The sequence below is a fragment of the Notamacropus eugenii genome, chromosome 4 (genome assembly GCF_028372415.1).
Source record: "Notamacropus eugenii isolate mMacEug1 chromosome 4, mMacEug1.pri_v2, whole genome shotgun sequence".
Lineage (NCBI taxonomy): Eukaryota > Metazoa > Chordata > Mammalia > Diprotodontia > Macropodidae > Notamacropus > Notamacropus eugenii.
Genome location: NC_092875.1, coordinates 178,115,582 through 178,127,225, shown reverse-complemented (window position 1 = coordinate 178,127,225; position 11,644 = coordinate 178,115,582). Strand labels below are relative to the sequence as shown.

The window sequence follows — 11,644 nt, the reverse complement described above, 5'->3', positions numbered from 1 at the left end:
AGAAGATTAAAAACCTGCATAGAAAACAGCTTTGTTGAGTGGATAATTTTTAATTCAAGCAAATTTGAAATCACACAGATATGTGTTAAATATATGTATATATATTTATACATATAAAGCATATATTCAAATAAAGGTATTGTCGAGTACAGGGGTGGAGAACCTGTGGTCTCTAGGGGCCCTCTAGGTCCTTGGGTGTGGCCCTTTGAGTCCAAATTTTACAGTCAAAGGGCCACACCCAAGGACCTAGAGGGCTCCAAGTGGCCTTGAGGCCAAAGGTTCCCCATCCTGGTCTAAACTCTAGTACACAAAGCAAGACAGATTACAGTCCTGCTGTCATAGGAAATTATCCCAAACGTCCCACCTGCTCTCGAGGACTCCAAAAAGAGTCACACACAGGTTATACACTTATTAAACTTTGGCTAAGGGTCAGGGCGTAAGGACAAATAGCACCAAAAGTTCTTGTCAAGCAGTTTTCTGGGTTATGATAGATAGTCATGCTTTAGTGGATATGTAGTAAGTATAATTAGAGTTAGAACAGCAAAAGACTAATGAAGATTAGAAGACAATTGGAGTGAATTATTTGAGAAAGAGTAAAGCCATGATCAAATATTTGTGAATACCTCTATAGCCTGCTTTTGGAATTTTTCAATTTCCTGTCTCAAATTTTCCCTTTCTCTCTGTAAATCATTAATCAGCCCCTGTAGTTCCAAGGTTCGGTTGTTGCTGATCTGTAGCTGGCTTCTTAGGTCAGAGATAGTAGCATTTTTATCACTATCGGCTTCACTCCTTCCTCTTCGTAGTTCATCATATTCCAGTCTCAGGTTCCGTAACTCTTCCTCTAGCATCAAATGTTCTTTGGTCAGGTTCTCCGTGAGACACTGTAGTCTCTCTATTTCTATCTTACTTTCATTCAGGCTTCTACTCTTGTCTTCGATTGCCTTCTGGAAGTGCTCATTTCTCAGGTGAGCCTGTTTAACGTTCTCTTGTTCCTGAGCCAACTGCCTCCTCAGGGTTTCAACCTCTGATGCCAGTTTTCTCAACTCCTCTTGAGTTCTCTGCTTGTCTCTCACATGCCCATCCAACACATCTCTTTGCTGTCTGAGGTCATCCTCACTTCTCTTCTTGCCAATGGACGTTTGTTCCAGCTGCTGCGTCAGGTTGGTGATTTTGATCGCTTGCTCTTTCAAGGACCTCCGCAAGGACTCCAGTTCATCTTCTAGTTTCTTCCTCTTAGAACACTCATCAGAAGAGGTTTTCTTCAGCCTGTTCAATTCATCTTCTACTTTCTGTTTTTGGAAATGGAGCTCTTTTAGAGAACTTTGGAACCGTGTAATATCTTGGTCCTTTATTGTCCTCTCCTGAGAAATTCTTTCATAGTCAATTTTCAGGCGTGTCAGTTCTTGCTCATGAATCTTCAGTTTGCTTATTGTTTCCGTGGCATTACTGTTTGCTTTCTGCAGATCATACTGTGTTCTTTGTAATTTTGCATTTTCATCCTCCAGACATTTTCTTTGATTTGTTTCAGTTTCTATCAACTTTTTGAGTCTTTCAAGTTCTTTGTTTTTATCCTGAATGGTTTTGGCAGCATCATCAAGTGACTGCTTATATCTAATGCTCTCTTCTGAGCGCATCTGAGTGACTTGTTTTAGCTCAAACTCCAGCTGCTGTTTCCTCTGAGTGATCTCAGTGCTAGTCACCTTCTGCTGCTGGACATTTTCTTCTACCCTCCTAAGACTCTCTGTGGTCTGAGCTAAAGTATTCTTCAGTCTCTTAATTTCCTCTGATAAACTCCTGTTTTCTCTGGTTAAATTATCTATCTGAATTTGGTAGCCACTGGTGTCCTCTTCTTTTTGCTTGGTTAGCTGGTGGATTGTGGTCTTGGTGATGTTTATTTCGGTTTCAAATTGGTTCTTTAAGCTAATAATTTCCTCATCATAATTGTTTCTTACCTTACCTAGCTCATTCTCATAGTCCCAGCGGCGCTTAGCCTCCTCCTGATACTCAGCTTTGAGTCTTTCTATCTCTTTGTTTTTATCCTGAATAGTCTTTGCAGCCTCCTCAAGAGACTGCTTGTGCCTGGCATTGTCCTCTGAGCGCTGCTGAATGACTTGTTTAAGCTCGATCTCTAACTGCTGCTTTTTCTGCATAATCTCAGACCCACATGCTTTTTGCTGAAGAGCATTTTCTTCAGCCCGCCTCCGCTGCTCTGTGGTCTGCAAGATGCTGTCATTCAGCCTGACAATTTCATCTTTCAGATCTCGGTTTTCTCGTGAGAGTCGATCAATCTGGTTTCTGAGACCTTTGGTATCATCCTCCTTTTGCATGGATATCTCCTTGATTGTGGTCTTCGTAATATTAATTTCTGTCTCATACTTGTTCCTTAAATTACTCATCTCCTCATTATAGTGGTTTCTTACCTTTGCCAGCTCATTTTCATATTCCCTCTTCCGGGCGCCCTCTTCTTGAAGAAGAACCCTCAACCTTTCTATCTCGTACTCCTTCTCCTTGATGGTCTTTTCAGATTCTAATCTTTGCCACCCAAGGTTTTCCTTTTCACTTTGCCTTGCTTTCTGCAGCTGGTCATAATCATTCTTCTGTTGGTCAAATCTGTCCTCCACAGACTTTCTTTTCCTCTTTTCATCTTCAATTTCATAAGTGAGTCTTGTGATCTTCTCATTGAGCTCTTTTATCTGCCCATAGCACTTGTCTAGGTTTTGTTTAGCTGATTTTCCATCCAGCTCAGCTTGTCTCTTTAGCTCCTCCAGGCTCACAAGTTTCGCTCTGAACTGGGAGCACTCTGCCTGGTATTTCTGCAGGTTCTGATCCAAGAATTTGTTCTTGTTACAGTTTTCAGAGTTGGCATCTCTGGCAAGACGAAGCTCTTCTTCTAAAACTTCAATTTTAGTGTTTTTCAGCTGTTGGATTGAAAGCACAAAACATGTTGAAGTAACTGCATTCCTAACCCAGGACTTAAATATCTCATTTTCTATGTGTCTGTGTGTGTGTGTGTGCATATATATATATATATATGTATATATATATATATATACACATATGTGTGAGTGTGTGTGTGCATATGCACATCATGTTAGAGTGCCTAAGGAGCTGGTCTTACAGTCAAGAAGACCAGGGCTCAAGTCCCACCTCTGACACCTATTATGGGATCTTGGCAAGTCAATTAACTTCTTATGACCTCCTGGCAACTCTCTCAGATTGTACATTACTGAAAAGTAGCTAATCTGCTTTGGATGAGGAAGTTTCCTTATCAGGAGCTCCTTACACCAATAAAATCATAGATCTGCATGAATCATAAAATTTTTTTTATTTTGAACTTTAATAATTCATCTTTTTCTGTAAAAAGCTCAATTGTAAAATAAGGAAGATATTTGAAAATGGTGTCTTTGTTACATACACACACACACACACACACACACACACACACATACACTCTACTGTTAGGTTGTGAATTTATTCTTTTTCAAGTTCTCTTGAACTTGGTAGTCAATCAATAAACAATTTATTAAGTGCTTACTACATGCCAGGCCCTGGGGATACAAAAAGAGGCAAAAGACAGTCTCTGACCTCATGGAACTCACAAACAAATAAACATCTCCAAACACAGACCCAAACAGAACACAAGGATTGCTCATGAGACCGCACATGTCCCTCGGGTAGTATTTGCTCTTCCCTTAAAGCATGTAACAAACTCAACATGTAACTTTCAAAGCTTTCCACTTGCAGACCTGTGAATTCATTGGGAAATGGAGTTCCTGAGGAGGAGAAACTTCCTTCACCACTGCAGACAGAAACTCTAAGCAATAAAGAAAATGTATTTTACTCTCTCTCACTTTGAAAAATTTTATCAATCTTGTGCATACTGACTACAAATTTAAACGAAAGACCTTAATAAACATCCTTAGTCAAATGTTTTTAAAAATCTGTCTTAACAGTATTTTAAGATAATCAAGATTTGTCTAGTAATCACAAATGGAATGCCCTTCATAACCCTGGTGTAAGAGTACAAGATTACCATCTGCCTAACAGGTAAAATGAATTTTATCAATTTTTTTACATATCTGGTTACATGTGATAAGGACATAAAACTTTATTCATATCATATCCAATTCCATATAACAACAGGGCAATGATGACAAAGTTCTACTGTGTTTTGTTATGTATGTTAAAAGAAGTCACCCAAACAAATTACCTTCAGGTCATCTAAACTCTTCAACATTTCACTTAGGAATCTATAATAGTCTCCAGATCTTGTAAGGAGCTCTATGTACCGAGCATGAATTTCTGCAGCCTTAAGAGGGGAAAAACAAAGAACAAAACATCATATTCCAAAGAGCCTTACAAAAAAATTTATCAGTATACCTTCTGAAATAATAATATATTTTATTTTTTAGAGTAGTAAACATTCTACATGCAAAAGTCCAGAATTGTAGTAAAATAAAAGACTGTAAGGAAACCTTTAGAGATCAAGTAATATAGCCCTGTGCCTTCCACTAAGCCGGGAATCCATGAACTATATTTTAATATAATTATTTTCTTTTCTAATCCTATGTATTTCATTTTATGCATTTAAACCAAGATGGGGTCCCTAGCCATCACCAGATTTGTCAAAGTGATTTACAGCACAAGAACCCCTCCACTACCTATTTCAGGTGTATGTTCTTTAAGATTTTCTTGAAGAGAGATTCAATGCAGTTATCATTGATTACAAATTCCCTCCATAGATTACTCAAAACTCTTTTCGACCACCCCAATTTAAATTCATTTTTTCATATTGCAATATTATGAATGATACATTCAAACTTAACTGAAATACTTTATATAAAAAGGGCTCTTCTTAGAGAAGTCTAGGATTGTCAAAAGCAACAAATGCACCATATTTGACTTATAATACACCCCCAATTTAATGTAATAAATTTTAAATATTATTATAGACCTCTTGCAGGATGACCCCTGAAGGGGACTGAACCATAGTTCTCTTTATAGGAATATTGAGCAGAGTTTCCAGTCCTGAGGTATATGATGCAAGCTGAAGTTCATAATCCTGAAAAAAAATAAAGAAGAGGTTAAGAAAAAGAAATTCCTAAAGGATCTCAGAAAAATAGCATGGGTCTAAATTTCCTTAACAATTTGCATCCCTAGGAATAAATGCAAAACAGAAGCTGCATGAGGTCCTAAGCATGTAAATATGTGATATGACATTGCTTTCTCATAAGTGGTACATATCCATCCTAAAATGTACAAAATAAAATTGAATTATTCCCGAGGAAACTGAGCAGGTATTCAAATTTATTAATAAGCATTTATCATTTTCTCTCCACTATAAGGAATAAGAATCACATTCTCTATCTTAAGAAAATATGTTAAATATATTTTAACATATATCCTACATATGTTAAATATGTAGGTAAATGTAGCATAACAGTCTTAGTGAAATATTAATATGGTCATAAAGAATAACATACCTTAATGGAATTTGAACAAAGTTCTGCAATCTTCTGTACTTCTTCTGATTTGTCTCGTTTACCAGATATTTCATTGTGCAAATTCTACAAAAGAAATGCAAACATTTATAAGGCAATTTTGAAACAGATGTCATTATCCTCTGGCCTTCTTAATTAATAGTCAAGGATATTCAGGCTCATTCTTACTAGCAAGTCTTTTCAGAATTACAATGTGAATATGAAGGAATGTTTCTCACAATAGATAATCACACTGCTTTGCAATTATTTCAACTGATTTTGCCCCAAAGATTCTTTTAATTATGTTAAAAATACTAAAGGTTTAATATTTCAAACCGCAGAAAATAAATAGCCTAAGCCCTAATTCCTGCCAAAACACATGACTATTGAAATCATTATATCAAAATGGTTTGTACCTTTTGTTCATTCAAATATTTCATAACTGTACTGGAATCTCCAAACTTCATGGATTCCAAAGAATCCTGGCGACGTTTGGCATCATAGATCCACTTGCAGAATGCTTGGTAATTATCACGGTAATTTTTCAGCTGCTTAATTTGTTTTTCTAAATCCCATAATCTGATGATTAGAGAAATAATGAAATTATTAAAACTTCTTTATTAAAATACCTCTTAATTTGTAATTCCAATAACTTTTGAGTAAGATGATTCGTATTAGATTTCATTTACACAAGCTTTTTGGGAAAGACTATACAAGTTCCCTACTACATCCCAACAGTCTTACTCTGAACTTAGAGAATACAAGAGTATGCTAAATAATAGCTCAGTGGCAGGAGACTGACTGTATCTTCCCAAGCACCAGATCAATTTAGGTATGAGGGAGAATAAGGCCCATGCAATTTAAGGCTAGAGTGTGACAGTCAATTCCATTCCATTCAACAAATAATTATTAACCAACTATTATATACCAAGAAGCATGCTAAGCAGCAGGAAAGATACAAAGTTAGGCAGGATATGATCCTAGCCCTCACAGATTTCATGGTCTAGATATATCTTTATTTAGGATAGCCTCCCTTCTAACCACTTCGAAAAAAACTGGCCACAGAAAGGAAGTAACAAGTGACCAAGTATTTTCAGTGTTTACCTACCCATTTCACCCACAAAGCAGAATCACTTAAACAAAACCTCATACCTTTAAGAGTAATAATATCTCAGTAACAACCCAACAAAGGAAAAGGTCTCATCAGGAAGCTCAACCAACCTGAAATCTATCTGTTTATCTATCCTTTGCCAACGGTCTGACAATTGGTTGACTTTGTCACTGAACTTTCCAAGGTCCAAATCATAAAGTGGATACTGCTGGGAAGTCTGGGAATGGATCTGCAGAGCTTTCTGTAGCTCAGTCTTCATGGTAGCCAACAATGACTTCTTCAGATTCAAATCATTTTTTATTTTCTGGAAGAAAACAATATGGGTAATATTGAATCTCTCCTTTCAACTCCACACTACTGAACAAAATATTTGACAAAATCAAAATGGAGCAATTTTTAAAAATTGTCTTTCTAAAAATCTTGCAATCATGCCAATACCTCAATACTTCAAATAACTTAGTTCTCTAATTTTTATTTGCAAAGAATACCTACAGACAATATGGCCAAATGAATCTAGTGATCTGCAAAAAACATGGAAACCTAGCGAAGCTACCTCTAACCATCTTTGTGTTTGTGTGTGTATCTAGACACATAGATACACACATATGTGTTATATACACACACATGTAAATTTATGTATACATGTCTATGACAGCTTTATAAATTGGGTGTTTGGTTTTTGCCATTTTCCATAAAGTGAAACAAAATACCTTCAGTCCACAGCGGTAAGCCTCCACTTTGTCAAGGTCTAGGCAAACAGTTTCCTCTTCAGTGAGTCGGGATTCATATACTTTCAGCATGTCTTCTGTCTGGAGAATAGCCTGAAGGAGTCCTCTCACAGAGCATAAGCTGTAACAAACAAAAGAGATAAAATCAGGCTGCCAACAAAGTGGTTTAATGGTGAACAGAATCTTCATACTACCCTTAATAGCTGGGATTTATATAATGCTTTATAGTTTACAAAGTACTTTCACTTACATTAATTCTCATTGAATAATCAGAAAAACCCTTAATTCTGAAAGGCAGGTAATAAAAGTATTGGTTGCAGATGAGGAACTCAGGGCTTGGAGATATCCCTTGCTCAAGGTCACCCAACTAGCAAATGGGGAATTATAACGAACCTATTTTCAATTCTAACTTTAAGGCTCTTTCTATTCCACTCCATTGCTCCCCAACTATAAATAAGAAATATAGTAGTTAAAAAAACAAATTTTACACAATTTATAAACTACACAGGCACTAAGTTCTTTTCCCCCTCCTCTATAGTGATTCAACCTAATATATTCATAGGCAGAATTATAAAGCCTAATCCTTAAAGCATGACCTGAGAGGGCATCTTCTAAGATGCATTAGGAACTTAAAATAATAAGGTTGAAAATGTGATCTGAAGATACTAAGGAATGTTAAGTAAACCTCTATTAAAGAAAAAGAACACTTACACACAGAAAGCAAGAAAAGATTACTTTGGAAAAGTAAGACATCTCAGACTATTAAGTTAATAGATTTAATGTTCTTTTACCTATTTAAGTAACCATCTGTAACACCATTAATGTTTTCAAGTTTCTGGAACAGTCCAAATATCTCATTCTGCAAATAACAGTATTTTTCTGAACCTCTGAAGTTAGCTAACATATCTTTGAGCTGGTTGAGAACTTCAGCAATTGCTTGTGAATCATTCTGTACAGCCTGTCAAAAAAAAAAAAAAGAGGAAGGAATGCTTATGTCAACACATCTCAGGTATCTATATCTGCTTTTGTTCCTTCTTTACTTCAAAAAAAGTTCACTGAATTTTATACACTCAATATTAGAAAAAGAGTTGGTTTTTTCATCTTTCTTCTAGCAAACTCTAAAAAGTAGCACGTAAATGTGTCATTCTACAGGTAACTTAGGTTATACCGATGGAAGGCCATCTAACTCCAAGTTTTGAGTTGAGTTGAAAGATTTTGGTTCTAACCTCAGCTCTGTCACTAGATTTGTAACCATATAGATGTCATTTAATCTATCTGAAGTCCTTCATTTATGAAGTATGCCCTGCAGAATCAGAATAAGAAAATTTGGAGAAATATTATAAACTTATACACAATACTAAGATACATTCAGCTACTATGGATTTAACATCACTGTGCTCCTCGGTTACCATGATGGTTCTGAGAATGGCCGGTACTTTGACAGCTCATACGGACCCAGCAAAGATCTGTGGTACATGCATGGTAGTACTGTCAAAAGCGCACTGAAATTGGAGTCAGCAAAGACCTGAATTCAATCCTGCCTCGGGCATACTTAATTGTTATCCAACATCAGGCAACTCAGTTGAACTCTTAGTTTCAGTTTCCTCAGTCATAAAATGGGGACAATACCTCTAGCAAGTGCTTCACAAGGCTATTAAGATCAAATGAGATAATGTATCTAAAAGTGCTTTTGTAAGGCTCATGATGGAAAAATGCTATCCATGGAGTCTGAATGCAGATCGAAGCATACTATTTGCTCTCTTTTTTTTTGTTTTGTTTTACTTCTTCTTTCTCATGGTTCATTCCATTAGTTGTAATTCTTCTTTATAATATGAATAATGTGAAAATATGTTTAATATGAATGTATATGTAGAATCTATTTCAGATTGCATTGCCATCTTGGGGAGGGGGGCAGGAAGGGAGGGGGACAAAATTTAAAACTCAAAAGCTTGTGAAAGTGAATGTTGTAAACTATAAATAAATAAATTTTTAAAAAATAAAATAGAGAACTCAAAATAGGTACCTTAAAAACTTTAGAGAAGAAAAAGAATTTTAAAACATCTACTATATGCTAAAAAATGAGATAAAATTAAGTGCTTTTGTAGATCTTAAATGAAAAGTGACTATCAGCTGATAAAATGTTCCAAAGTCTTAGTGCATTTTCAAGCTACTAAAGCTTAAGATACCTGGTATTATTTTGGTCAAGAAATGGAAAACAGAACTCTAAAAAGGTGAACTGACATTTACAGTACAGTCAGATAGTGAAGGTTTTTCTAAATAGCACATTTTTTTAGTTAGCAAAAACTAGCATTTGCAGCAATGTGAAAATGGTGAGAGATGGGTTTGAAACTCATACTAATATTAAGTGAATTCAGAAATAGGAATAAAACATCCTGATTCCTCAGAAGTGGCCATTTGTCATCTTTATTAGAAGATGGCAAAAGGAGTACTACTTCTAATTTAGATGACAGTTGTGTGCATCTTTTGGAGAGGAAAACATGGCAATTTTATCATAGATTAGGCCGTCCCAAGAACTGAGGGACATGGAAAAGGAAAAATTATTCCTTTGAATAAATTTGAATTTATTAATAGAATATGGCAGGTATATATAAAATGACATTTCTCCCACATAAATATTGGCCCTGCAAATCCAGACTAGCACAGCAACCCAGTGGACAACTTTGTGTAGCTTTATAAGGTGAAAGAAGAGAGAGCAGCTCTCACGAATACAAGAGTACATATACTATACACCTTAAAATAAGGTATAGTCTGCCTATAACCTCTCCTAAAGCAAATCGGTAGTAGTATAAGACTAGTCTCCTGACATGCAGCCCCTCACCTTGACTAAGTGACTCCACAGAAAGAGTTATAATGCTAGTGATAATAATAATAATTATTGACCTTTATGTAGCACTTTAAGGCTTGCAAAGCACTTGGCATACATACATTATTATACCTTTTGATACAACAACCCTGTGAGTTAGATTCCATTATTATCCCCATTTTACAGAGGAGGGCACTGAGGCTGAGTTTAATGACTTGTTCAGGGCCACACACCTAGTAATTCAAAACTGTCAGAGGCATTTCTTCCCAACTCCAAGTTCAATATTCTATCCACTAAACCATCTAGCTGAGTAATCATGTTAATTGCAAAGAAGGCTTGGTCATTATTCCTATCTCTCCTAGTATCTGTATAGTCAGAGCACATATGCCTGAGTGACCAGAGTATTCTATAATGGGTTCAAGTTGGAAAACTGGTCAGATAGAAAACATGGGAAAATAAAAAAGCTTTTTATTATTTCCTCTTCAGAATGCCCTCCCCATCCTCTCTATTGAAATCCTACCTCTCATTTAAGAACCATCTCAAATCCTCCCTCTTCCACAGCTCTCTTCCTAACCAACCTAGCTCCAAATTACTTGTCCTTTCTCTATACCCTCTCAGTCTTCACTCTTTCAACTACTTCACCAGCACTTATTACATATTGTCTTATAACAATCATGTTTTCATACATGTCTTATACCTCGCATGTAAGCACTTATGGGGAAGACACATTTTACGCATCTTTGTTCCTCCAACAATACCTAACACAAGAATATGTTAATAGATATTTATTTACAGACTGGAAAGGATAGAACAGAACTTTTGCCTCTTTGGCACCTTGTAAGCCTAAGAAGCAAGGAATGAAAGGAAGAAATGATAGGATTATCTCTTAGTGGTTGAGAAAAATGAATTAATAGTAGAAAAATAACTATAAATTTTGAATAACACTAAACTCCACTGTTTCATTATACGTACTGTGTTTCTCATAACAATTGTTTTCTTCAATTGGCAACTTTAGAAAAGGAACGTTTCTATGAAAGATTTATTTACTCTAACATTTTTCTTTCCTCTCAGAAGTACAAACCACTTCCTACACAAAGCTAAGATGATGTAAAAATGATGATTTTTAAAAATCACACTGAAATCACCTAGACTTGACCTGGTCCTTGAATAAGCTTAAGTACAACTAGAATTTACTAGAAAGTTTAATACAAATGTTTAATATAATTTAACAAACACATACCTTTAGTTCATTTATTTTCACTGTGATGTGGTGAGAAGAGCCCTGGTCAGCTTGAAGGATATTTTTAAGAGTCATTCTGCTCTCACAGTGCTCCATTTGCCGACGAATCTTCTGAAGTTCCATCAATATCCATGTTTCTTGTTTGTCATTTTCTCTGTTGATTTCAATGACTTGATTTTGGTTTGGATCTTTGCCAAGATGAGTGATTTCAGTTGTAGTGACTTAAAGGGGAAAAAAATCATGGAATTAAAAACTTTAAAG

The 11,644-nt window shown here is 35.8% G+C and overlaps 1 protein-coding gene across 2 annotated transcripts in view; it reads right to left on the bottom strand.

Moving 5' to 3' along the window:
• The window catches only part of DSP (desmoplakin), a 52,809-nt gene that overhangs the window by 4,627 nt on the left and 36,538 nt on the right, over positions 1-11,644 (bottom strand). Inside the window, exons 15-23 of one of the 2 annotated variants that reach the window (XM_072603766.1) lie at positions 11,384-11,604; positions 8,111-8,277; positions 7,302-7,440; positions 6,702-6,895; positions 5,897-6,059; positions 5,484-5,567; positions 4,955-5,062; positions 4,211-4,309; positions 624-2,918 (exon numbers count right to left, since the gene is read on the bottom strand). In XM_072603766.1, the coding sequence (XP_072459867.1) occupies positions 624-2,918; positions 4,211-4,309; positions 4,955-5,062; positions 5,484-5,567; positions 5,897-6,059; positions 6,702-6,895; positions 7,302-7,440; positions 8,111-8,277; positions 11,384-11,604 (3,470 nt within the window). The remainder of the gene's footprint in view (positions 1-623; positions 2,919-4,210; positions 4,310-4,954; positions 5,063-5,483; positions 5,568-5,896; positions 6,060-6,701; positions 6,896-7,301; positions 7,441-8,110; positions 8,278-11,383; positions 11,605-11,644) is intronic. The other variant, XM_072603767.1, reaches the window with a different exon arrangement.